Raw genomic sequence first — 27,997 nt, forward strand, 5'->3', positions numbered from 1 at the left:
GCTGGACAGTGGAAAAGGGAAAGGGCTCTGCATTGCCAAGACAGACGTGTAAACATCACTTTCACTTCACTGGGTAACTGCTCTGCGATGGCTGAGATCTGGCACCATGTAGCAGTACAGAATCCTTCAGTCTGACCTAGTTAGTGCTGAGAAATTAATTAATTCTGATCATGGTGCCATGAAACTAGTAATTACTGCTGCAATTGTTAAGCTTCAAGTGAAGAAGTACACTGGCTCTGGTAACTGAGTGACTCACAGGACAGTTTTGCTTCCCCTAAGAATGGACAGTTTGGGCTCACTTGCTCTTGGAGGCAGTGTTAAAATAACTGTGACTTCCTGCTAACTATATCCGTATTTATGGGAATTGCTGGTATATAACTGGGTGTTACTTACAGCCCAACAAGGAAGATGTGTGAAAGCAGCAGATGCTAACTTGAAAAGTAAGAAGACGCTGAATCTCAGGTAGTTCAAGTTTGCACAGTACAAGAAGCAAAGTAGTTGTCTCTATCCACAAACACTCTTCCTCAGTCTGACTGAATAACAACTACTTGTATCAGCATCCCCATGTCCTTCATTTGCCTTTCACTAAATTAATTCTGTTTAGCTTAATCTCAAAGTATTTTCAACTCACACCAATTATGACCTATTTTTCTACAACCACAATAAAAAAATAGAACAAATAACAGGATTTTTCCTTATGAAAAAATGAAAATTATTTTTAAGCCCTCTGTAAATGGGACAATTCCTATCAAAAAGTAGGTAAAAAGAGTAAGGTAGAAACAATGGGGATGTGACATGGAACACTTTGAATCTTAGTGTGAAGCCTTTGACACAGGCAAGTTACAGTCTACTGGCAAAGTAATAAATGAGCTACTGTCCTCACTCTTCCAGGTCTCAAGGAAAAATCCAAAGATGTTGCTGGATGCCAGGATCCAGCAGTTACATTTGTGTGCCTGCATCTCTGAAATGGCATGCCAGACACACTCCATTGCAGAAGGGATGCCACCTACCAGGTGACTCTCCTGTTACTCAGCTTGCTCTCAGTCCTCACTCCCCTGGCTCTCCCTGCCACTCCCTCCTAGAAACACTGTTCCTACATGCTGCTGGAAAGGAAGGAATTCCAGCTGCCTTCTCCCCAGTCTTGCTGCTGAGAGGGAATACTCATGCTGCTCAATACAGCATGAAGAACTATTTCAATTATTTCAGAAGCTCAATGTATCCACTGTGGTCCTTAGTTTTCCTTCCCCCTAATCATAAAGTCTTAGTGCATGTCTGATTGCAATTAATGCCCGCATATTTAGAAGACCACACGGGAACTCATCTACAAGTGGGATTGAATAATAAATAGAACAAAACTGGTGCACTCTTTCTATACTTTCAGTCACGAAAGATCTTCTAATCATGTTACAGCTTTCACAATAAGCTTTGGATCTTGCAAGGAAACCAGAGGTAGGAGGTTATTTGTACACTTTTGTTTTGATTTAGTGGCTACAGCTTCAATACAATTACAAATATTCAAAAGGTAAGAAAGACTGCAGTGTCTGTAAACAAGTATACATAGCAGAGCTTTTCATAATTTTCACACAGCATGGGTCTATATTACTCTTTAATAACAGGAATAAGCCATAGCCAAAGCATTTTTCATTTAATAAGAAATGAGAGTAAAAGATCACATTGACCACAAGTTAATTTGAAATTAAAATAACATTACAATAACAAAGCATTACTCTATGCTTCCATTGAGAGAGACGTAAACAGAACAGCAAGCCTATTTTTTTCCCTCCCAAGGCATCTTCACCAACACATGTAAAAGAGGGAGTCACATAGCAACACAATGAACCAACACATATGGTAGCAAAATAGTTTTCTTCAGACATCTCTGCTAACGTAGAAGTATTACTCACCAGTGGTTACTTCTAATAACAGACAGAAAATTCATTACTCATACTTCAATGCTTTCACTTCTGTGTTGAGTTTTTTGGTTTGGTTTTTTTTTTGGTGAGGTTCTTCCGAACTCTTCTGAAGAGGTATATGTTTCACTGGGGAAAAAAACTGGAAATAGGCAACCAAACAGCTAACAGATTTCAGTGAGAGCAAGACTTTTAATCTGCTCAGTAAGAAATGAATGATTCTATGTGCTGAGATAAGGTTGTTGAAGATTTGACTACTTTCCCTAAAGGTGTTGCTCCCAACACTTGGCACCAGACATAATGCTTCATGTAAACCAACTTAATAAAGACACAGGTTTGACTGACTACTTGGAAGAGCCCCACAATATAACTAGGAATTTGAAACACAAGGGGGAATTAATATATGTAAATGAGACTAAAAACTCTGACACATTATTCTGAAATTGTACAAAGATCAATTTTCATGAAACAAAAGCAGAGAGACAATGCTTTTGATTAATAAATTCTCACCAAAACACCTGTGATCCATTCCTCATATGAAAAAAAACCTAAGCTGGAACCCATCCCTGTTTGCACTGCTGGTTCAGGGTGCCATCTCACGGGGACAAAGATAATACTCTTTTATCTTTGTCACCAGTTCCCACTGTTACTGCATCAGCTTCCTTCACCAGACTGAATCGATGATTCAAAATCACCTGCCCTATTTTTGTCCCAGAAAAAATGCAAACATACTCACATTTGTTATGTTTTCTCAGTATTTTTTTCAATTTAGTGATATTTTCAAATGTCTGAAGCATCACTCTCTAGTATTATTTAGTTGAAGTCACTTAACCACAGGTGTGCTGCTATTAGGAATGCTTTCCCTATGTGTCCACAATTTATTGTGCTTGATTATAGATTTGTGAAAGACCTCACTAGTGAATTATTGGCAGCATAATAATCCATTAGTAAATTCCAAACTGAGCATATGAACAATTTTAGAATTATCTGACTTCAAATAAAAAAAATAAAGTCTTTATGTGAATAAGATTGCTCTTGTCAATGTGGAATCTAGAGAGGGAGGAGATCACATTGACATAAGGTAAATTAGCAGAAGTATCTTTCCCAAAAGAAATAAAGAGACCAAGCAGCTTCTTCCCTCAGACACCAAATCAGTTTTAACTCAAGATCCAGCAGATTTTGGAAGGGTTTACATGACCTTAATTGCTCATCGTAGAAGACCTAGACTCTGACACACAATTTCTCTTCCACCTATGTATTTTTTGTACTACTCCCTTAAGTGTCTCCTTATCAGTATAGAGAAAGGGGGAATGAGACTTAGGGAATTTTCACCCCCTTTTTTATTACCCATTGTCATCTGTAGATGAGTCACTTTCTTCTGTAATCCAAGTAGTTAACTCTGTGTGATTAATCTTGGTGGAGGCACATATTTTCCCAGGCTTGATTAGTGCAGGTTCACAGTCCAATTTTATGCAATTAAAGGAAAATAAAAACTTAGAATTAATATGTGCTGAATATTTCAATTGAAATGGTGACTTCACATGTGAATTTACACTTCTTGCATGTTTTCAGGGTAGGATGAAGGTCTTTGTTTATCCCTGAATGCAGCTAAGACAAGGGGTGAACATGTTAATTCTCATATCTTCAGGTGAAAGGCAATCAAACCACTGTGTGGATTCTTATGCACAGCTTGGAGAAACACACCCTGCATGTTGTGTGTGCAATCACACCCTGCATGTTGTGTGTGCAATCAGCAAATTACAGAAGTTATGCCTGCAAACCTATCTTGACTCCTGGTTTTAAAATTTACAAATAATAGTCAAAGACTCCAGCTAATGTAAAATGCAAACCTAGTGTCCATGAAAGTAAGGCAGCTATTCCCATAGTCAGTTGATTCAGCACCTATACCACTGACCCAGGACTGTAAGATTTGCATCAAAAAATATGTAGAAAGTAATATTTTATTAGCCCATGATTGGAAAAGTATATACATTCTGTAAATTGTGAGACTCAGTTATATATTTTACAAAAGAAAGTTCTAGGACTTGATAATAGAATTCTTCCTTCTTACTTTCCCACTTACATTTACCCAGGCAATAGGTAGTCCACTGAAAACTAGTTTTCCTCAGTCCTTTTGAGATCTAATGGTCCCATTAAGCTCTATGGAAAAACTTCAGAGGATACTGCATGTATATTACAAGTTAATAAACTTATTAGCACAATAACATTAACATTTATATAACAGGAGTAGGGCATTAAATTTAATAACACAAAAACATAATAAGGAAAGATGTCACTACTTGTGGTAATGCAAATACTTCCCTATTTGTCTATCTAAGGCCAGCATTCAAAGTCCAATGCAAATATGGCTACTGACTTCAGTGGGTTTTGGGTAAAAAAGGGCAACAGACTTCCTAGAGACAATTGTATTGAAAGGTGTGGAAGCACTGTACATGTGGAAGCACTATAGACAGGTTATGGTAGAATAATAGCCTGGTTCCAAGAGCTTCCTGCTTAAAATGAAAATTATTCTGCTAAGAGTGGCTTGGATCAAGAGAAAATTAAATGACCTCTCTATCCAGTTTTTCCTCCTTTCCATACCTAATTAAAAGGCTTAGGGGTTAATAAACAGGGATCCAGTAAGGAAATTCTAGCCCAGAAATCTAGTGCAGACTACACTGCTAGTGTAGCTCACAGCTAGTCTAGTCCCAGACCAGCTCTCTTTCCCTTTATCACTTTAATCATTCAGACCACAAGCCATTCAGTTTTGTTGGAAACACTGCTCTCTACAGTCATACAGGCAAAAGCCACTCTGAATGTAGCATGAAAAGTAAGCCTGGAAGCATCAGAGGCAGCTCATCAACCTTAAAACTTATTCATGCAGATGAATCCCTTGTTTTGCAACAGCCAAGTTCAGTTATTCTGCTGTATATTGGAATGGCAAAAGTTATTCCCCTGTCATGTGTTTAGAGGAGTCTGGTAATACTTTTAAAAGCACCTACTGGAGCAGAACTGCTTTTATGCTTCTCCCTGCCTAATACAATTCAGATTTCTGGTACTCTGGCAACAGTAAACACTACAGACTTTCTATTGCATAGGAGATTCATGGAAAGAAAATCTGGGTCAACTCACAGATTTGTGACTTTTTTAAGACAGTGAGACACATGCTGTGACAACCAGCTGGCTTGAACCCTTTCATAACACAGATTGTAGAACCTGATCTACCAATTTTATGAGACTCATGATTTTTCTTTGGGTTAGACCATATATTTTTGAAAAATCTGGCAGTGATCAAAACAGACCCCCAGTTGATGAGAGCATCTAGAATATCCTTAGGAGTTGTTCCAATAATTCCACAGGTCATCAAAATTTTAAATGAAGGCAGTATGAAGCAATCTGAAGCGCACAGTCCAAACTCGAACATTCTAAACTCAAAGAAGCATTGGCTGGGGAGCACTTTTTAAACTTTTAACAATAAAATCTCTTGAAGTGAATAGGGCTATATAAGACTGTTAAGTCCTGTGACTATGAAAACGTTTCAAAAAGAAATGCTGCTACACCAAACTCAACAATGCATAGCACAAAATCCCTGAACTCATATATGTCTAAAAGGGCTGGTAGTTTCCAGCTGGCAAAATTGTGTATTTTAAATGAAAATGAGTCAACCGATACATCCCTGAGGCCGTGTCTGCTCAACTGTACAAAAACCATAATTGAAGAGATTTTATTCCATTCAATTTCAACAAGTTATCAAGACCTAACAAATGAAATGCTATGCAGAAAAGACTTAGGTGAATTGTTTGCCCTTGGTCTCTACAGAGAATGCCCACGAGTGTCCCCATCCGCTGAGTTCAAGATGAGAAAAACCTCAGAAATCTCCAACCTTATGCTCATAGAGGGCAAATATTGCCCTTGAAGATAACACATGTGAAGTTAAGAAAAATACTGTTTCAGATTTCATTTTTATTCATGACAATTTCTGCTGGTACTCACGTAACAGTAAGGAAAAAAGTCCTGAAATTCACTATGCTAAATGTCATTCAAAAAACATAGTAGTAGAAGTGGATTGTATATTTCACAACTTAAGAAAATAAGCACATTTCTATTTCTATACTCTGTCAAAAGATCAAATGAACAGTTTTCAAAATGTGCCCTGAGTTATACCTGCAATCATTTTCTTAGGCTATTTTCATGTTGTGCTGGATTAATCTCACTATGAACTACAGGAATATGCATCCTAAGTCATTCCATTGGCTGGAATAAACTAATTTAGTCCAGAAGACAACACATTTTGTATATAGAAGTAGAGTGAAAATTAACATAACTAAAAAATATGAAGAGTTTAGCTCAAAAGTGACAAATTTAAGTTTTCTTTTCCAGGTAGGCACAGCCACACCCATTACTGTACTATGGCAGGAAATATTGTCACCATCCACCTCAGACCCATGAGATGGGGCAGAGTTGGATGACCATGAACTCCTCAAAACCCAGTGCTTCAAGTTTTGCCCCAAAGCTCATTCTTGTCTCTAATGCCATAAATGTAACACGGCTTTATTTTGTTGTCAGTCTTTCTGGTCCTGAACACAGCTTTAATTCTTTCCCTCCTAAGCTCTATAGCTGCACAACACCTTCTCTGCACACAAAGCACCAAGTGCTTTAGGAATAAGAGCTCTTAGGATACAGCTCTCCTCCATAAGGCTGCTGTGGTTTCAGTGCTATTAAAGGGGTTATGTATGGCAGCCATCCACCTGCAATTCTCCCAGCAGGACTCCCACAGGCCAGGCACTACGTAACAGGTAGAAAGGTTCCCCAACACAGCTGGTGGCTTGAAGTGCTCCTGCTTTTCAGCCCAGCATGGTTCAAAGAAGGGACCCAGCTGCACCACGAGTGCACTGCAGGTCCTGTCCCAAGTGCATGAGCTCATTATGTGTACACCAAACAGGATCGAGGTGCCACAATGGAATTTGGACAATCTGAATTTTACTTCTTAGTGTTGCTACTGACAGCCTTTGTTACCTAGGTCAGATTGATCTGACCAGATTCATCATCATTTCATCTGGTAAAGAAATACAGGAAAACAAGGCTATATTTTCCTGCCTTCTCTGCCTTGTCTGTCTGCACTGTAAAGGTCTCTGAGGCAGTGACTTCCCTTACCTGCATGGCTCTCACGTCATTTAGCTGATGCCAATCTCACTCTGATGGTAACATTAGTCATCTCTAGCCACTCCTCAGCTGCCACGGCGGAGGAGAATCATAGATACGACACCTGGTTGTGCTGCAGACACATGATCTATCTAGTTGATGCATCCATCTACTTACTCTTGGCCCAAGGTGACCAGGCAAGGTGAAGTGTAGGCCCCTTCCCTCCAATCCAAGGCATGGCAGCAGGAAGCATTCTCCACAACAGCTTACTCAGCCTTAGGAAACACAGATCATCAGTACCTGTGCCACGTAATGCCATAGCAATGTGAGCAATAATGCCCCAGGTAGTTATGGGATGGACTTAGTTGAGCCCAGTAGGTACCCATATTAACACCTTTAATATGCTTTATTTTCATTACACTTGTCATTCTTAGAATATAGTAACAAAGGAACTTCAGCACTGGGAAGTATTAGATAATGCGGCTGTAGTTGTTCCTCAAATGGAAGTAATGCCCTTAACATGACACTTCATTAGCTTCTCAAGAAATAATCTTGATGTCATTACTCAGCATTCATCTAGTCTTTCCTCAGGCAAAACTAGCTGCAAAGTCAAATCATAGCAGGAATATTGTATGAGTAAGACTTAAGTAAGGGCTGCAAAGTTTAGCCTGTTATCTGTAAATTACAGAGGTGCCTTTCCTGATTTACTTTCTTTAATCACATTTGCAGAAACCAGTCATTTTTTCTGGAAGCCAGTTCAGTGTGGCAGGAGAGGCATACTTACACTCTTGTGAGGTACGTATTGTTTTAGACCTCAGTCTAAAACCTAAATATAACATCAAAGAATTAAAAATCATAGGTACAGATGACACAGAATTACTAGCATCAGGAACATATCTGAAAATACTCTGTTACACCAACCAGAATGAGAAGGTAAAGCCAAAAAGGAAATGATACTCAAGGAAGTAGCTTGTTTTAAATAAAAAGAAGGTTAAAAATAGCCCAAAGGCTTCATTATGGCATAATCAACCATGAAAGAGTGAAAGGAATGGTTTCGCCTCATCCTTTGAAGATGGAATAAGAAAGAAATGGGTATACAATATTTAACCCTTGAGCCCCTCCCACCACTGATGCTATGCTTGAATCCTGATGACCACACAGCTGTAAGGTTCCTTTAGAAATCATCATCTCTCCTTCTAATTTGACCAATTTCAGTTGTCTTTAGTAGCAAACCCTCTTTACCATTTCATTTCCCAAAGCCTGATTACATGACCTAGTCTTTCCTACATCATGTCTTTACACATTTGCAGTCAATCCAAGGAGAACAGCTGTTATTGACAACATCTAAAAATCAACCAAAGCATCCTCAACTCGTGAGGACACTTACCAAAATAAACTGCCAGCCAGACAACATAGTGAAGAGATTCACCACGACCTTCCCTGGTACAGGGGGAACTGTGAATGTGCCTTTTTCCCTTGTATGCCCAGAGTATACAGCCTACTTGACTATATCAAAAAGGTTCAGAGACCTTTTATTACAAAATAAAATCAAAAAAGTTACATTGGAATTATTAAGTTAAAGCTGCACTGTGATAACTTGAAGGTATTTGGAAGAACGGGTTTTATTGCAGTTGAGTTTGCCAGATACTTTTTTTGCCCTGAAGAAATTAATGTACCAGAGGGAAAGATATGGCACTTATTTAGCAGATATCCCTGCATCCATACAGCAAGTTGGCTTTCCAGAACTGGTTCGTAATTGCTTGCGTGTTGAGTCACTTCCTCCTCCCCACTCTATAAGCATCGCACGTCAACTGATCTTTGTCACGAACCCACGGGCGAGTGACACTTGCCCATGACACTGTCATGCTTGATTAGACAGGATTGGGCCTGTTTAATCCGGAGAAAAGAGGACTGAGAGGAGATCTTATTTAATGCATATAAATATCCCCAAGGCAGGTGCCAAGAGGACGGTGCCAGACTCTTTTTGGTGGTGCCCAGCGACAGGACGGGGAGCAGCGGCCACGAACTAAAGCACGGTTAGCCGCACCCCAACATGAGGAAGAACCTCACGTTGAGGGTGGCCGAGCCCTGGGACCGGCTGCCCAGGGAGGCCGTGGGCTCTCCTGTGGAGAGATCCCAGCGGGATTGCACAGGAGGCTCCAAGAGCCGCGTTCCAAGCCCAAGCCCCAGCGGGCGAGCGCGGCCCGGGCAGCGCCGCGGCCGGGGCGGGCCGGGCGCTCGGGGCGTGCCCGGAAGCGGAGGCGGAAGCGGAAGCGGCGCTCGGGGCGGAAGCGGCGGCGGAGGCCGCGGTTCGGGCTCCGCGGGCGGCGGGGCGGCGGCGCTGCGCCACCGGCAGCCGGGCCCGCTCCCGCGCCACTCTCCCCCCGCTCCCTGCCCTCCCCTGCCGCTCCGCCATGGCGGCCAACACCGGCAACCTGCAGGTACAGCGGCGCCGGCCCTGCCCGCGCGGGGCGGGCCCGGCCGGCGGCGGCGGCGGGGGGCGGCGCCGGGAAGGAGCGGGGCCCGGGGTTCCCGGGCCGGGAGTGTTCCGGGGCGCAGGGAGCGCGGACGCCTCTGCTCAGCGGGCCGCGGGCACCGCGGTGGGGGGACTGCTCGGGGGGCAGAGCCCACGGGGTCAGCCCTCCTCGTCCCGGGGAGGGCGTCCCAGCCCCGCGGGACACGGGCAGCGAGGCCTGGTGCTCGCCCGGGAAGCGCTGTTGCCTCTTGTGCTCGGGACGCGTGGCTTGGCTTGTGTTGCCGTAAGGCTCCTGGTGGCTGTAGGAAGCCCTTGCCTGCTCTGCTGTTCCGCTTGTGTGAACCCTCGGCTGCGGGGGTGCGATCGGTGCTGAGGCTGGCCGGCGAAACAGACCCCGAAGTGAAATAACTGCGTTCCAAAGAGCCCCTTTTTCTCTTCGGCTGTTTGAACCGTGATCGTTTCTGTATGCGGTGTTTACACTGGCAGTGTGATGTTTGCATTGGCAAAGCTGGAGGAGATGTTACAGGATTTATAATAAGCAGAAGAATGACACCTCTTTAAACTGACATTCTTTCCTTGGGGGATGTTCATCAAACTATAAGCCCATGGCCGATAAACGTAGTTTGTGCCTTAGGCATAGTTAGAACTGGTCATCTATGCCCTAGTTCATACAGCTTTCTAATAATGATTTTCTGTTTGATAGCAGTGATGTTCTTCACAGTAACAGGCTAAGGTGCAGCTGATGTAATGAAGTATTAGAGCTGAGAATCTAATAGCCAGGTAATAGTCTTTGGCTGTTTACAAAAAGAGAGTGTAGCAAAACCAGGCAGTACATGATGCAGACTTTTGCCGATTTCAGAGCAACAGGTTTGTGACATGCCCTGTTTTCTCACCGTTCTGTTTTAGCACACGATCTTTGACATTTATTCTTTGGAATTAATGTCACCTGTCTTTCTTATACTGAATCCAGGAATTACTGGGCTATCCCATAGTAATTAAAGTCGCTAATGAGACTTAAGAACTTTAATATGAAAATAACATTTTGGGGGGTTAATTTTTGCTCTGTTGCTAGATTTGAATGGTGCACAGATATGCGTAAGGGAGTCAGCATAAAATGGGCAGCAAGGAGGTAGCTGTCCATTCATACCTGGGAAACTGCTCTTGAGCTCCCAGCCTCTCCAAGAAGGAAAGACTTAGCTTCTGTTCCAAAGAAACAGATGTTAAAGTGCTCCAGCACTTGCCACAACAGAGCCATAGTCTGTTTAATTGGTTCATTGCTTTTAAATACCTTTAATGTCAAGTAGATCTGTTGAGATGATCTTTGCTTCCAAGACATCAACACAAAGCAATAGAATGCAAGATTTTGCTGTTTTTTTCATGGCTATTGTTTACTAGCTTTGTTCTGCCTGAAACAGCAGAGTGTAGGTAGTGGCAAGAATATCTGTACTGGAATGTCTAATGGAAACTCCTTGCTGCAGCTCAAACTCTCAACATTGCTCCCTGGCGTTACATAATCATCCTGAGCAATGCTTAGGAAAGGGAACCACATGGGAAAAAATAGATGAAGGATTATAGACTATTTAGTTGGTGTTGGTTAACTGGCTGACTGCTTATTTTCAACTTACATGAGCCAGTGGTCAAAATGACAGTTTTAATTGTCTGGAAATGGTATGGTCATTCCAAGGAGTAAAGTGTAATAAAAAGTAATAAGCACTTAGGAGTGAGCAACGGAATAGTGGTGATACAATAAATCCACAAGGCAGTGTGTGCTTAGATCTCAGTCAGATTTACTTGAAAATAACTGAACAAATAAAGTAAAAATCCATTCATAGTTTCTCATAGAACTCTTTGATGCTTGAGATTTGGGTATGTTCTCTGTCTGTTTTGAGCTTTTTTTTCTCCTCTCCCACTGGAATGATAATTAGAATTTCTCACTAAGATATCAAGAGTCCGAATCCTCCTGGAGAAGCCAAGCAACTGGTCTTTGAAGATGTCTCCCAGCATAATGTTTGAAGAGTGATAGTGCTAGTTTCAGTGGTTGTAATCAGCTACTTCCTGTATTGACTTTGCTGTTTACAGGGTTTACTGATGTCATCAGTCATAGGATCATAGAATTGTTTAGGCTGGAAAAGATTTGAGTCCAGCCATTAACCCAGCGCTGTCAAGTGCACCCCTGAACCATGCCTTAAAACAGCATATCTGTATCATAGTTCAAAGTTTCTATGTCTGTAATAAAAAAACCCCAAGCCTTACAATGGATTTCCAGATTTTTTCATAATAAGTGCAAGAGTTTGGCAAGACAGACTGCATAGTAGTAGTAGTAGTTCCAGCTTAGTACACAGAAACTTCTTCTCACGTGTGCTTTTTTGTGTGCTAGTAAATTTCAGCAGGTTGTAAATCATGCTGTTCATAAAAGGATGGAAATATTGTGTTTTGTACAAAACACTACCTATGACAATCAATTGCCTTCAACTCTGAGGGGATAAATGTTGAGGAGCAGAAAAACTGGCCGTCAAATGACAGTAACAGCTTAAATGGTCTCTGATCATGGAAAATGCTCTTGTACAGCAATTAATTATTTGTTTGTGTTACAGAAAGCAATAGACCTTGCTAGCAAGGCAGCACAAGAAGATAAAGCAGGAAACTATGAGGAAGCCTTCCGCTTGTACCAACATGCCGTGCAGTATTTTATCCATGTTGTTAAATGTAAGTGTGATGTGTTGGATGATTAAGTAAAGTTTAGTCGTCAGATTGCACAAGAGTATTCTCTTATGTTGACATCAGTATTTAAATTTTTGCCCTCGTCAACAGTTGATACTTGCTAATTGTAGTTTGACTGAGGTCATATATTTTTCAGCTTTTACCTTTACTGTGTTGTGTGCTTGCTCCGTTCTTGTAAGAAATTAGATTATTTTTTACTTGTGTTTTGTTTTAGGTTTTTTTAAGACAGGAGGCAGGTGTTTGCTGTCTCTCCTCTGGACTTTTGTAGCAGTGTTTCAAGCTGGCCACTGCACGAGGAAATATGACAATAAGTACAGGGATCCCTGTATTTCTGTTGTGCTGAAAACCATGTTACACATGAAGTCTTTGCTGTATCTGCAGAGTGCTTTTTGCTCCTTTAATTCATGCTGCTTGCCCTTCTAAAGTCTCTCTGCTGACATTTTTTGCTCCTTAATGTCATAGTCTTGCTGTTGATCTTGGCCAAGAAAATGTATGAGATGGACTTGTATGTAACAATTTTTCTTCAGTTTCCATCTTCTCATTACTTTATTCCTTTTCCCACTGCTGTGTACCTTTTGTGCCACATTCAGTGTTTGTATGCAAGGAGTGGGCTTTCTTAATGTGGGTACAGCCCTAGTGTAAGTGGGCTAGGGTTGCTTGCCTGACAAAAGTACACTTACAGATCTTCATTATTTGAAAAAAATAGTTTTCTTTATAGTCCTTTATTATTAGGATAATCTGTGTTTATCACTTCCTGTCCATTTGAATCTCAGAGACTTTCTCAGAATATCGCTTTATATGCTTTTAACAAAACTGATGTACTTTTGGAAACTTAGCTCAAAAACCTGACATGTTAAATTTCGATTGTTGGTTTGAAATACTGTAATAGTGATTATGAGAACAGCGTGGCTGTTGAAACACACTTAATTCTTTCAGATGTTTTATGTAATGTTTCTTTATCTTTTAAAATTAGCAGGCTATGGAAGAATCAAGTATGGTTCTAAATAAAAATTGCCTAGCACAAGCAGCTTCTTGATCAGCTATTTTAGAAAAGCAGTTATTAAGGCAATGTCTAGCAGCTTGAAAGGTTGACAGAAAAGCTTCCACTGCTGATGTCCTTAATCTTTTACAGTCAAATTTTAAGCCAAGGCAATGTTCAGGTGAATATTTGATTTCTGTTACATGATGACATTCTTCTGGTCAGTTCATTCCAAGGTATAATGGAAAAACAAGTAGTTGAGATGTTTGGTTATGTTGTGAGCCCTGAGAGAGGTGTATTGATAAGAGATAAAGAAGACAGATCTTTAGTCTTGTTTTTTGATCGATGCACTTGTGTTTTGCTGTTAACAAAGAATTGTTTATCTTCAAACTCTTAGATGAAGCACAGGGTGATAAAGCAAAACAAAGCATTAGAGCAAAATGTACCGAATACTTGGACCGAGCAGAAAAGCTGAAAGAATATCTGAAAAAGAGAGAAAAAACTGCACCAAAACCAGTTAAAGAGTCTGGTCCTGCTGAAGGAAAAGGGTATGTTTTTGGAGAAGGTAAAGCAAAATAATTGCTGAACTCAGTTTATTCCAAACTTCAGCTATTCAAAGATAATTTTAACTTGTGTTTCTGAAATGCTTCAGATGACTACGAATGCTGAAGTACAGTGTACTAATAAAAATAATTTGAATTACAATCACAAGCATTTCTGTGCTTGTTTACTGAAATGTGAACATTTGCCTGGGAAGTTCACTGAAGAATGAAAGCTGTTCAGACGAACAGCTGAATCCAATGATTTTTGGATTTAATGGCAAGGAGACTGATGACCTTTAAAGGCTTTCTGCATTTAAATACTTAGTAACTAGAAAATTATTTCAGACTGGTAATTACTGGGGTTACTGAGTATGATCTGTCTCATACTTGATAAGAGATGAAAAGCCCTATGTAAAGTTGTGTAAGGTGGACTGAATCCTCCCAGTGTTTGGTCTCTCCACTGCTTCACTTCTCATAGATTTGTTTCTCGCTTTACATAGCAGAGCGTTGAACAAGCAGAGCCACCCAAACAAGCCCAGCCTCTTTTGCATTTGCTACTCCCTTTATGGGGATAGGAGAGAGGAAGGATTCAGGATTATACCTTCTGGTGGGACTGCCCTTTATAGGAGTCCTGAACAGCTAAAGTTGCTCAGTCGTCTCTTAAAACTTCACCTGATTTTCAGTCTTTTTCAGTGTCTGCTCATCTTATCAGCCTTGTTTTTTGAGCTGTACCATCTTCTGCTTATTTATAATAGAAAGAAATGGTAATACCATGAAAGCTACATGTATTTTCATTACCTCCACTCCAAGTGTTCCCTCTCTAGTCTCTTTTCCTTTAACTTCCCGTTTCCTTTGTTCTGATGAGAGTTTCATAGTACTAGATGGAACTAGACAAATTGCATGTCCAGATAGAGAAGTGCCTATGTCTACAAACAAACCATTCCAGCACCTCTGTGTTGCTGGACATAGGGGCTGTGTTTCCTAAAAGCTGGCTCAAAGCACATAGAAGTGTGTTAAGAGGGCTCAGACCCATAAGAGGAAGTAGAAATGGCAAAGGAGGCTGAATTTGAAAAGAAAAAAATCACAGAAAGTGTACTTCTGCTTTTCTACAATCATATAAACCTGTAGAGGGTCTGAAAGCATCTCAGTATTTCTTTCATTCCTCAGCCTGATGGGTTTTCTGCTTTTTGCATTCTGATTTTTATGCTAAGACAGAAGTCTGTCTTACTGTATTTCAACATTTTGTTTCCTAATCAGGAATGACAGTGATGGGGAAGGAGAATCAGAGGACCCTGAAAAAAAGAAGCTACAGAATCAACTTCAAGGTAATTTAAAGCATCTTTTTTTTATACAGGGATTACTTCAGTCAAGCAAGTTCCTATATTTTTACCGTCTAATTTTTATGGATAACTTAATGTCTGTAAGTGGCTCAGCTAGTATGTAATCTTCATGTGCAAAAGCATAGTCTTTATGAAAGTAAAAGGACTTGTGTGCCATGAACTTACACAGTGACTATATTTAAATGTATCTCCTGCACCCTACGCTTCAAGTTAAAATTGTATCACCTATCAGGCTAGCATTTTCCAACAGAAATTGCAAAATCCCAGGTAGCTATTGGCTAAACATCTAGTATATTTTACTCTGAAGTGCAGTAGCATGTTTCCTAGAGGCTAAGGAAATGATGATACAAACATTTAGTGTAAGCAGGACTGTTTTCACAAAAAGACTGGTATTCATGTTTAGGAGTAAGAAACATAGATTCTTGCCCATTTATAATAACAGGCAGCATTTTCTTACATGGAGTGATGATGCCGTCCCAGTTCAGTAGCATAGTTCGGGTTTTTGCACTCAAATACAGAACACAGTCAGTGAAGCAATGTATAGCAGCTTCCAACAGTTTGGTGTGCAGTAAAAAGGGAGCTTTTTGGTATTTATTTCCTTTTAATAATGAACTGTTCAGAACTTCCCTACTAGAAGGTGCTTATGGATCTGAAGAAACCTTGTTGTTCTCCTGGTTTTGACTGTAACAAAGACCAAAAGCACGTACCAGATCTTGCGCCTGTGTAATTTCAGGAGCTGTTATATCACCATTGGAAACTGTAGTGTGCTTTTTCTACTTCTCTGCACGTTATTTAATCCTATGCACAGTTATAAGAGACAGTTCTATGTTTTTTTAAAAGTGACAGAAAATTGATGAGCATTGAACTCCTATTCTCTCTCTCACTATACAGACTTCATTTCTTCCCACGTGAATCTGACCTCAGATAGTAGAAGTAGTGGCTAGGATTACAAGATCTAATATTATAGATCTAATAATCTATTACTACTTGAGTTCCAAGTTTTCCCATCTAGAAGTAGCTGAGACAGAATTTTTAGCATGTCAGATTAACCAGTCTGAAGAGAAGGCTGAATTACAGCTCAGTTGGCTGAACTCATTCACTGAGGAAGATGAGACTTAGTGCAAAACTTTGAACGTGTCTTGATTAAGAAAATGCTTCTACAGCTAAACAGGATTCATATAACCTTTCTGATGCTTTTAGCCCTAGCTCTCAAACCTCTTTTCTATTAGATGATCCATTTGTTTCCTGCATGTCTGCAGATACCAAGAAATTACTTCATCTGCTGGAGAATCTTAAAATATCCTGAGCTAGTGTAGCTACATTGTTTAAAATTAAATTTCAAATTTTTTGGGAAGTGCAGTGATTTAGTTATGAGATGGTGCCAGGACTTCTACTAACACAAATGTTCTTGTTATCCATGGTTTATTTTGGTAAAAAACTGTGACAGATTTCTGTAAAAATAACATCTATTTGACTAATGGAATTCAGTGCTCCTATCATCTTAGAAATGCCTTGTTTTTATTCACTATAGACATGGGCATGGATTTCTTTTTTCACCAAATGGAATTTATTGTAATTGTGAAAAGATACGTACCTCACTAACTTAGACAATCTTTTCTTACAGGAGCAATTGTTATGGAGAGACCAAATGTCAAATGGAGTGATGTCGCTGGCCTCGAAGGTGCCAAAGAGGCACTTAAAGAAGCAGTCATCCTTCCCATTAAATTTCCACACCTGTTTACAGGTCAGGATTAGAGCATTTATTTACTATTGGCAGTCAGGACTGGCACTGGGGCCTGTGCAGTGTGTTGTACCAATGCATCACAGACTCAAGCTGATCTCTTAACAAAAGATTTTGATCTGTCTGACAGAAGTCTCATGGGCAGATGCGGAAAACCTCCAAGCACCCTAAAGAAGCACAATCAGAAAATAGTCTTTTCAAAACTACTGGTTTCTCTCTTGCAGGAAAGAGGACACCCTGGAGGGGAATTCTCCTATTTGGACCACCAGGAACAGGAAAGTCTTATTTAGCAAAAGCTGTGGCAACAGAAGCAAACAACTCTACCTTCTTCTCAGTATCTTCATCTGACCTTGTTTCAAAATGGTTAGGTGAAAGTGAAAAGTAAGTTGGAGTTGCCAGAGATCCAGGAAATATTGTCAAGAAGAAATTTTTATAAAATTAGATAAGTTGCCATAAAGAATTTAAGAGAATGGTCTTGTCTTTTTGAAAACAAATTATAAGTGTTTCCATGCTTCATGCTACAGTGCCATGTAAAGATACCATTATATGCTGCATTTTGAGAAACTCTCTTCAGTGCTCAGAAAGATTTTGGGAGCACCACAGAGCTCATGATAACTCTTCATTTGTTACTGTGTGATGTATGAAGAAGACCAGGAAGCCAGAAGACCATGAGTGACATGTTGGCTGCAGTCTAGAAGTCCAGGAATTTGTCCATCTAGTCTTCCAAAAGAGATTTCCTGTATTAATTAAAAGCTCTGGGTTTATAGGGAAAGGATTTTCATATAATGATAAGCATACTTGTCATAACCATGATTTAATAGTTTGAAGTGTAGGACAACTGAGCAACACTATTTAAAGCTGATAGAATGAGAAAGAAAGGCTATTAGATAAAATGTTTGAAGTGAGTTATTTTTTTCCCAGAAAGCTGGAAACCTTAAGCTGCTTTTCTTCTGTTGCAAAAGGAATACAGAACTGGAGACTAGCTTGGCATTAGATTTTATGCTTGACTTCATTTGAGACTATTGCCTGAGATTTAGTGCTGTAATATGAAGAATTTCCCAGCATGTTCCTATTTATTTTTCTTTTATAAACTAGTAAAGTGTGTTCATGAGAGATGGCTAGGAGTATATGGGTGTTTGGTTTAGGTTGTTTTGTTTATTTGATTTGAAACCAGTACTTCTTGTAATACAAAAATTATTTAGTAAGTAAAGTTGTATAAAGTAAAGATACATGTTATTTCTTACAAAACCTCTAGAATTAATTTAAGTTAGAAAAGTTTAGATAAAGCTTTCTTCTTTTGAATCATTCTAAATTGGTGGTTTTGTATAGTCCAGGCTGTCATGTAGAAGTGTAAACTGAAAAAGGGCTTTATCTTGCAAAATCATGCCTGGAGCACTCTATTTATTTTTTTTATTATTATTATTCTGAGTGCTCTCATTCAGTGTAATTCTGAGTTGTGGAGCTGGAAGAATGTTGTGTCTTTGAGTAGCTTTATGCTGCTTTAATGCTTTTTTCCCCTTGCTTTCTCTAAAGGAAAATACTGTATCACAATCTGAAGTTATGTGTTTCTGCTGTTGTAATTATTAATATAGCTGAAGCTGTTTCCTTCTTTAAGATTAGTGAAAAACTTGTTCCAGCTTGCCAGAGAAAACAAACCTTCTATCATCTTCATTGATGAGATAGATTCCCTCTGTGGGTCAAGAAGTGAAAATGAAAGCGAGGCTGCTAGACGGATAAAAACAGAATTTCTAGTCCAGATGCAAGGTAAGTTTATTTGGTTTCCAAAATCAGAGAAATTAAGACATGTATTTTTAAGTGTAACTTGCATTAGAATACTGAAATTGTCTGCAGTTCCACCCCATTAAATTTTGATGGCTTTTTAAAACAATCTCTGTGTATCATCTAAACTCTGAAATTATTTCTATCCTGATACAGGGGTTGGTGTTGACAATGAAGGAATCCTGGTCTTAGGAGCAACAAACATACCCTGGGTTTTGGATTCTGCTATCAGGAGAAGGTATGATGGCACTTTTTTTATGATGTGCAGTTCACAACTGGTGTGAGTCTTCAGCCAGAGAGTGCTTAAGGTGTTCATCCAGCTCATGTTTGCAGACACCATTAAAGTTCTGCAACTCAATTCCATGAACTAGACATAGTTAAACTGATAGTCACTTGCCCCTTTAGAGAGAGGTAGGTTGTTCAGTTCTGTAGTTTACCTGATTTCTTGGTTTGATGATTATGCTTGAAGAAACAGGAGTTTTCTGCTTGCTTTTTAGTTTTCTAGGGGACTTAGGGGACAAGATAGAAAATACACACCTCAGAAGGGCAAGAGAGGGTAAAGCTTTCCTTTTTAGCTGTGAACAAACTGGTGAGTTTCTTCATGGAAGTGCAACCTTACAAAGAAATGCCATGTTCTTCTACTGGTCAGGCATAACTTGTGATTTTTAACTGCTGTTTTGCAGATAAAGGACTTTTGCAGATACAGGATTGCCTGTACCTGATTATTTGGATTTTCTTTGAGCTGCAGAGCAAACAGAGGACAGATACAGTTATGTGACAAATAGGATTATGTTGTGATGAGGACACAGCTTGGATAATGGCCATTTTTGTTGGCTAAAGAGTAATTGATTTTTTTTGTGACTGACGCTAACTTTTATTTATATACTGAATTCAAGCTGGCCATACCTCAGTTTGATTTGGGGTTGGACCAGGTCACCTCCAGATGTCACTTCTCCTCTGCATGATTCTAGAGTTGTATGAGCCAGATTTAGAAGTGAAGGTATTGCTGAGAATTTCAAGCCATTCTTGAAATTCCACCTTTGGTTGGGATCCACAGTAAAAGACCACATGAACCTGATTAGAGTGTGTTTAGAAGGGGACCTTGAAAATGATCAGGACACCTTTCTTCTGAAGGTGAGTTATAAGAGTGGGGCTGTTCAGCCTGGAGAAGAGAAGGATCCAGAGAGACCTCATTGTGGCCTTTCAGTATATAAAGGGAACTATTAGAAGAGTGGAGAGATGTTCCTTGGTTTTTTTCCCAGGCTTGTAATGCCGGGACAAGGGGGCAGTTGTTCAAACTGAAAGAGGATGGGTTTAGATTGGGCATAAGGAAGAAATTTTTATCATGAGGGTGGTGAGACACTGGCACAGGTTGTCCAGAGAAGCTGTGGATCATTGGAAGTGTTTAAGGCCAGGTTGGATGGGGTTTTGAGTAAGCTGGTCTAGGGGAGGGTCTCCCTGCCTGTGGCAGGGGGATTGGAACTAGACAGTCTTCAAGGTCTCTCTCAACCCAAACCATTTTCTCATTCTCAGCAACATGAAAGAGAAATTCCCTAGCTCTTGCCCACAAGACTTAAAAAAACTTGTACAACAGTGGCTGTACTAAAATTAATTTTTCATGGATTTCAGCCACTTTATCATGTATATGAGGTTTATTGTGTTCAGCAGAATTTGGAATTGCTCTTACTTTGTTGGTGGGAGGTAATCTCCACTCTGAGAACAGATGCTGCTTCAAAGGAGGAACTGCTGTTACCAATATTTTCTTGAGAATTACTTCAAATTTACTTCCATTTATGGTGTTTTCTTAATTTAGTTGGAGACTGTAGAAAGTTGTTGCGTAAACTGGTTATCAGGCAGTTCTTTCTTTGAGTGTGAAATCTGTTCAAATACGCTTTAACACTTAAAGACTTCTTCCTCTCAGTTTTTTTCTTTTAAGACTCAAACTCTACTGGAAAAACGTCAGTCTGGAGAGAGGATTTTGTAATGGAAAGGAAGCAGCACTTATTCTGGATATTAGCTTGTAGTAACTAACCTATTATTTATGAGAACAGGTTGCTGAATACTAGCTTCAAAATTTTTTTTAAAAGTTTGTGGTACTGAAACTGCTTTCTAATATTGCTAGAAGCAAGCTCATTTGCATGAGCTCTTTCCATTGTGCACCTGCATGAGTTAGCATCTTGGGGACGCTTTGTTTTTGTCTTTTTTAAACCAGGTTTGAGAAGCGTATTTATATTCCTTTACCTGAAGACCATGCCAGGGCTGCAATGTTCAAACTTCACCTCGGGTCAACTCCAAATGACTTAAAAGACTCAGATTATCGAGAGCTTGGGAAGAGAACTGATGGCTATTCTGGTGCAGATATAAGCATCATTGTCCGTGATGCACTGATGCAGCCTGTTAGAAAAGTGCAATTGGCGACTCACTTTAAAAAAGTAAGTAGGAATCAAAATTTTTCAAGTTATTTCATCTACGAGAACAGTTTGAATTTGAAAATTCCTTTGGTTTTGGATAATGCTGGATGTTTATGATGTCCCTTTTATTGACTGGGGAGAAGTGTTCTTCCTTTTCCTGTACCTCTCCCCAGTCCTGCCATAGGTCTGGTGGAGCTAATTTTCATGTTCTGACTCTTAATGTCTCTAGAGAGTGTTGAAAGCATTCAGTTTGCTGTTTAAATGGCAATGTTACAGAAGTGCTTTTTTCCTATTTCAAGTTAAGTGGTTCTTAATGTGCTGGAAAAAAAAAGTATCCCTCATCCACTTGAGAACAGATGAATTGTATTTAAGTGCATTCTGTTTACTTGGCATATTTTTCAAACTGAAAAATTAAGGTTCTTGTAGAGTTCTGGAAGAAACATTGAATAAATTATAGTACTTAAGATGCAGCACAACTGAGCAAGGTCTGTGTTTCATTTACACTGCTGTAATGTAAAAACCGGTTTACTTTTACATAGGTACAAAGAGCCAATTCAAACTACATTGTTTGGCTTATGTTCCAGTTACCTCTACATGCTATGTATTGACTTAAGTAACATCTCTTCACAATATTTAAATCTCAGAAACTATGTGCAAAAACCAACTGGCATTCTTTGCCACCAGTCTAAATCTGTTACATCTGGGAATGTCTTTCCCCTGGAGAATTTGCACAGTTTGGCCTTGTTCAGTCAAATTTATTGTTCCCTGAAAACTATTAAACTCTTAAATGGAAAAAAAAAGGAGTGATAGTATCAATGGTTATAATCAGAGTTTAAAATATATACAGTGTGTATCAGTTGAATAAAATTTTATTTTGCTGTGTAGAATATTTTTAAAGTAGACCCGGACTAAAGGTACTTGTTAATATTTTTAGTGCAAAGTTTGATATTTACAGAATGTTTTTTGGGTGAAGGTGGGTCAGGATTTTCTGCAGAGGTGCTAATTGCTGTAAAAGGAAGCTTTAATTTGTTGTTTTTTAAAAGAGCAGGTGTGGTAGGAAAAACTTCAGATCCTAAGGTGTCGAGTACCATGTATGTTGTGTTGGCAGCAGGTCTTTGTCATCTCAGTTACAATTAACAGTTTTTTTACCAGTATCTCAACCTGACATAAAAGGGTTAAGGGCCCTGAACTGAACAGCTACACTCACTTTGAAAATAGACTCTTTTTTTTTCCATGTGTTTTCTTCCAATGAATTCATTCAGCTTAAGATTTAAAGAGAAAGACACACTTAAATCCAGTATGGTCCAGAATATGAGAGGGCAGGAAATTTAATTTCTGGGGACACTCACAGTAACAATGTAATGTAAACTGTATTTGTTGATAAATAAACAGTGACTTTGATGTATCAAGGATTTTCTAGATGGTTCCTTCCCTTAAGCAGTGATGTCTGAAGTATTTATCTGTTGTTAACTTTACATGAGAATGGCATTTCCGGCTAAAGGGCTGTTGGGTTTTAGTGTTTGGTTCAAATTTGGAACAATCTGAGGTATGTTCCAGCTCGCCATGGAGCAATGAAATAACCTCAGTTGTCACTGTTTGTGGAACAACTTCAAAAGCGCTTCTTGCATCTTAACTATTTTTGCTCAAGAAAATAAAAAATGGAAGGAAAAAACCCAAAAGTGCGATGCTTTGAATGCTCTGACATGAGCCAAGTTGATTCCACTTGTATTGTTAATGCTTTAATTGGATGTGATTTGGTGTTTTTGTAAGCAAAAATCTTAGCGTTATTATTTGCATTATAACAGACGACTTGCCTCAGTTCAGCAGAGCTTTCCTCAGTTGTCAGTAATTAACTGTAAACCTTTCCTTGCCGCATGTGATAATGCAGGTTTGCCGGAGTGCATTTTGAATATGACAATCTGCTCCCCAGCCTCTTGCTGTAAATACAGCTTGGAGCAGCAAACGCAGTAGTGTCCACAGCCAGTTAGTGTGGTGTCCTTTAGCCCCTGGGTATGCCGCGGGTTGCCGTGGGTGTGCGGGGCTGCGGGGAGCAGCGAGGGAAGGCACACGCGGGGCGGTGTGCTGCGCACCGCGAGCAGATGCGCGGGCTGTGGGTCCGTCCGTCTGGCTGGGCGGGGGAGATGGTGCCGTGTTCTCCCGCTAGGGCGCGCTGCTTTCCGCGGAGCGCTGCCCAGGTGGCGCCGGGAAACTTTCTGGGACACTGGGAATGCGGGATGTCAGAGCGGAAAGCACCGGGAAGCTTTTAGAGGGCTGTGAACTAGCGATGAATGAACTCCTGGAGTGACCAGGGACCAGGAGGGGTGGTCTTCACCAAGCAGATTTCCTGCCGTGTCAGTTTTCCGCAGAAATCCTCAGCCTTGAGAGGATGTGGCTTCTGGGATTTGACCTGATGTGAATTTAAGTATCTGGCTACAGCTGCGGGTTTTCAGAGTGAATAACACCAGTACGCTTGTACAATTTCTCTTTCACAGGACATATGTTCCCAATGGGTAGGGCATCTGCATAAAATCAAGAAATGGTTTTTGCTTGGGATGCTGTTTGGCTTCTGGTTTCTGTCTTCAAAATAATAACTCCCATAAACTGAGTGTTTTCTTATTTTTAGGTAAAAGGACCATCAGTGTCTAATCCAAATACGATGGTAGATTTATTCACCCCTTGCTCTCCAGGTGATCCTGAAGCCATAGAAATGACATGGATGGAGGTCCCAGGTGATAAATTACTGGAGCCTAGAGTTTCCATGGTAGGTATTCCTTGTAGCATTTCTTTCTTATTTTACAGAACTCTGAAAAGACTTTAAGATAAAGAGTCTTTTTCAGGACAATTGGATGTTTGTTTTCAGAAATGCTGGGCATACCAGATAACATTTGAACTCTCAATACAAATCACTACAGTATGGCATGCTATGAAAAAGACAGCTGTCTATCCCTGATAAGCACTTCTTATTCTTGTCTGCTGGCATGCAGCTGCCATCCTTTCATCCATAGACAGTATCTGCCTCTTGCACTGTTCTTTCACTTGGCTTTTAGTCATTCAAAACCTTTAGGGTTCCTGCACCATGGCACTTTCTTCTCATCACTGTGGCATTAATACTGGGAAATGGAAAATTACATTCACTGTAAATTAGGAAGTGATATGCTATAGGTAAATATTGTCCTTCTATTGCCCAAATACAAGTATAAAACCAAAATGTTAAGAAGATTTTGGATATAATGGTAGTTTAGGTTTAAATTCATCATAGGTGATACAGCTCTTTCTGCTGTTTTCTTTGCACATATGAAAATACTTGCTTTGGCCTAGGGAATAAAATATGTAAGACATTTTTCAATTTGAGATCACTGTATAAGAAAAAAATAATTGCTGGACACTCATTCTGTATTTTGTATTTAAGTAAAAAGTTTGTGGGAAGCACTTAATAACAAATCTGTGTTCCTGTAGTTTCGTGTGTGCAGAGTCCTGTAAGGAATAAAAGAAATCAGTGTGATCGTGGGTTTCACAGGCAATGCTTTGAAAATAGAACCATCACTGTATTTCAGGAAAGAATTTACTGTGTGTATTTGCATACTGAGGAAGCAGAAGAGGATTTATGCAGGTGCAGGCCTGCCCTAAAACTTCTCTCTGCATGGTCTAATTGGATTTTTAATCAGTCTTTCCTGGAATTAAAGACAGCAGTTCCTTGTGTGCCCCTAATGGTAGCTCAACTCTGGTGCATTACAGGCAGATGTTTCAGTGTCCAAAATAAGTTCCTGTCTCTAAAACATAAGGCTTTAATTCTTTTTGAGCAGGGTGCCTCTGGTCTGATGAGAGAAATATCAGTTGTGGAGAACCATTATACTAAATTCTGGATTTTACCTGTAATTTTATAGCAATATGAGGTGCTGGGCATCTACTATTTTCAGTTGCCCTTGGCTGGGAATTGATTCGTTTTCTTTACCCTTTTTATTCATAGTGTATTTTAATTGCTGCTTCCAACTTCATAGGCCTATGATTTTTTTTCTAAATTCCATTTCCTAGCATCTAAATATTTATCTAGGAAATTTACTGAGTTGAAGGGACAGAAATTACCAATCAGGAGCAGTAAAACTTCGCTAGAGATGAATCACAGACTGCTGTTCTACATTGCTGGACTGTGAAGAGTACATGGGAACGTCTTATTATTTTCCACCTAATCTGCTGTAGTTAATCATGGGTTGAAAATAGTAACTGACCAAAAAAAAAGTTCAGTTCTTTTAAAAAAATAGGTGAATAAAACTTGAATGGATGAATGGCTTAAACCTAAACCTGAGATTGTGATTTTGTTACTGGAAAACTCATTGACTGTTGTCTGTATTCAAAAGGTTAAAAGACTTCCTCTGTGCAGAAGTATTCAGGCTTAAAATTTTGTGTTAATAGGAACTTTTTAATGTTTTTTTTAATGCATATTTGTCCTGACAACAAAATTGCTAGCAGTGGTACTGTACTTGTTTCTGAAAACATGTTTGTTTTTTTTCTGACAGGCTGATATGCTCAGGTCGCTTGCTAGCACAAAACCAACAGTTAATGAACAGGACTTGGAGAAGTTAAAGAAGTTTACAGAAGACTTTGGTCAGGAAGGCTAAACCAAAGATATGTGTGAAGCATTAGAACCTTTTTTTTTTTTTTTTTTTAAGTATTCTTGTGTCTTTATTGATGGCACTTCAAATAAATGCCAATAAAATTACCCCTTTCACACTTTGCAGAAGGAATAGAAGATACCTTTGCAAAGACCCTTAAGCTTTTGTATTGTATTGTTCTCCTCAGATGTCTATTAAATTAATTCTATTGAAAAGTAATACAAAAATACAATTTTTAGGTGAGACAGCAAAGTGATGTGGTAATGTCTAATAAATACTAGAAAGCTTTAAATTACTAGTTCCATATTAGGTGGTATATTAGACCTGGATACCAATGAGTTTTAGGTTTTGACCTTATCTCCCTGTAAGGTCAAAAATCTTTTTAAACGGTAGGAGAGAACATGTTTGTCAGGTGTTTTCAATATCAGTCAATCAGCATATGTATTAATTGCTCTCATTTCATTTAGGAAAATGCAACAAAATTTTCTAATCAAGCATACTGCAAGTGTGGGTTTGCTGTTAAAGTAAGAAAGAAGACACTGGAGGATAAGACTACATGGGCCAGTACTTTGATTAAATATTGATGGACCTGTTATTTGGCTTTTTTTCTGCTATGCTGTGTTAAAATTTTGCCTTAAACAGCAAGCTTTTGTTTTTAACTCTTTACTAGCTGGTACACACTGTCACTATGCAATTTAACACAAGTTTGTTAAATGCAAGTAACTCACAAGGTGTTTTGCTGGCTCTTCTTGGGGGGTTGTTTGGATTTGTTTTATTTGTTGTTTTGGTTTTTAAAATCTGGATTCTCTTCCTGGGGAAGTTTTGACTGAAGGTAGAAAAAAGCATTAGTAATGTCCTCTGAGATCCCACATGTTGCAGCTGGCAAGGTATATGTAGTCTTTGGCGAATGTCTGGGTGGTATTTTGGGAAATAGCATACTTCACATGCAAGGAGATTAGAGCAGATGTTTTTGCCACGGTCTTTCCAGTGATAAATTAACCCAGAGCCCCACTGGTAACTGTAGCATATAGGTTACATCAGTTTAGTGCTTAAACTGGGAGAGAAAGCTGGCAATTTAGTATAGAAGTAGCACTTCCATTGCTCTTTTTCTGCAGAACTGCAAATGGAGATGTGCCTGAATGTAACTTAAAAACACTACAGCATCATCATTGAGTTTGTGCCTTGTAAGTTTGCACTGGCTGTAGAGATGAAACACCATTAGAATATCTAGAATCCTCTATCTTCCATTACCATTGTACAACTCTATCCTGCAAATGTTTTGTTTAACTTGCATTACGAGAAATTTGCACATTTTAGGTGTGTATGTTCTATGTACATATGCACAACTATGATCATCTTTTGATGGGGTTTGGTTTCTTCTCTGTACATATTTTGTGTACTTTATAAATCATAGGATGGGTGGCATTTTCTTAATGTACTTAATGAAGTAAAATGTTGTAGTACAACATCAGCTATGTTATTTGAGTATTTCTTCTATGTTATGTTCAAGTTTTTACTGCTTTATTGTCTTCTTAGACTTTTGTTTCTGTGTTTAATAGCCAAACAAAATAGGTAAATATTCTGTGATCTGCAAGGTGCTGAGTTTTTTTTACTAACATGATGAAACATTTTTTCCAAAATCCTTCAGTTACACAGCTTTACTGTTGTCTTACATCAGAATGTGTAAATGTGAATCAGTGGGCTGCAGATCTTTCTGACATCTTTTGGGAGGATGGCAGGAGAGGGAGTGGGTGAGGGCGGGAATTCCAGTGTAGGTACAGGCAACTATGGTTAGTAAACTTAATCCTTAATTGCAACAAGATGTCGTCTGTAGTTTTCTTTTGTGAACACTTCCGAAGTGAGCCACATACTAGCGTGGTTGTCCTTCAGAGGTTTGAATCCACTGTCTGAAGTATTTATCTCTTGACCTTTTGAAAAATGAGAGTCCTTACTGCAATTCTGCAATCTTAAAATTCTCAGGAACGTTTTGGTTTTTGGTTTATTTTTTCCTTTTTGTGGTAAGCTGATTTGTCTTATGGGCTTCCATATGCTTAACTGTGTAATCTTGTATCTTTAATGCAAAAGAAAAATATACTATGTTTTAAATTTACATCTTGCTGCTTGCTCAGATAACATCTGTAACAGAACATTTACTATTTGATGTTGAAAGTTGTTTTTAGAAATATATTCCAAATAAACTTTGCTGCTTAGAATTGCAGCTACAAGGGCAACTTTTTGGTTTGCTGTCTTTGTAAAATAATGATAAATTAATATATATATATATATATCACCGAGCTTCTTAGCCAAGTTATCCATAGCAGATGATAGCCTAACGAAGAAGCATGT

At 39.3% G+C, this 27,997-nt stretch overlaps 1 protein-coding gene across 2 annotated transcripts; it reads left to right on the top strand.

Annotated features, from left to right (window-relative positions):
* The first annotated feature begins 9,345 nt into the window (after positions 1–9,345).
* Positions 9,346–27,882, top strand: VPS4B (vacuolar protein sorting 4 homolog B). Of its 2 annotated transcripts, XM_021530559.2 has the most exons (11): positions 9,346–9,493; positions 12,123–12,234; positions 13,626–13,776; positions 15,028–15,095; positions 16,735–16,854; positions 17,076–17,232; positions 18,467–18,615; positions 18,787–18,868; positions 20,843–21,062; positions 23,665–23,802; positions 25,556–27,882. In XM_021530559.2, the coding sequence occupies exons 1-11, from the start codon at positions 9,467–9,469 to the stop codon at positions 25,655–25,657; spliced, it is 1,326 nt and encodes a 441-aa protein (XP_021386234.1). In that variant the 5' UTR covers positions 9,346–9,466; the 3' UTR covers positions 25,658–27,882. The 2 variants fall into 2 exon arrangements, with proteins under 2 accessions (XP_021386234.1, XP_021386235.1); XM_021530560.2 differs by lacking the exon at positions 9,346–9,493 and having other exon boundaries at positions 12,144–12,234; positions 12,464–13,776.
* The last annotated feature ends 115 nt before the right edge of the window (positions 27,883–27,997 follow it).

Source organism: Lonchura striata, chromosome 1 (genome assembly GCF_046129695.1).
Source record: "Lonchura striata isolate bLonStr1 chromosome 1, bLonStr1.mat, whole genome shotgun sequence".
NCBI classification, from domain to species: domain Eukaryota; kingdom Metazoa; phylum Chordata; class Aves; order Passeriformes; family Estrildidae; genus Lonchura; species Lonchura striata.

Bases quoted from the DNA above. Each gene is read 5' to 3' on its own strand.
- VPS4B (XM_021530559.2), top strand. From the start codon at position 9,467: ATGGCGGCCAACACCGGCAACCTGCAG. The intron at 12,235-13,625 runs GTAAGTGTGATG...TCAAACTCTTAG, and splicing joins TTTTATCCATGTTGTTAAAT to ATGAAGCACAGGGTGATAAA. The intron at 13,777-15,027 runs GTATGTTTTTGG...TTTCCTAATCAG, and splicing joins GGTCCTGCTGAAGGAAAAGG to GAATGACAGTGATGGGGAAG.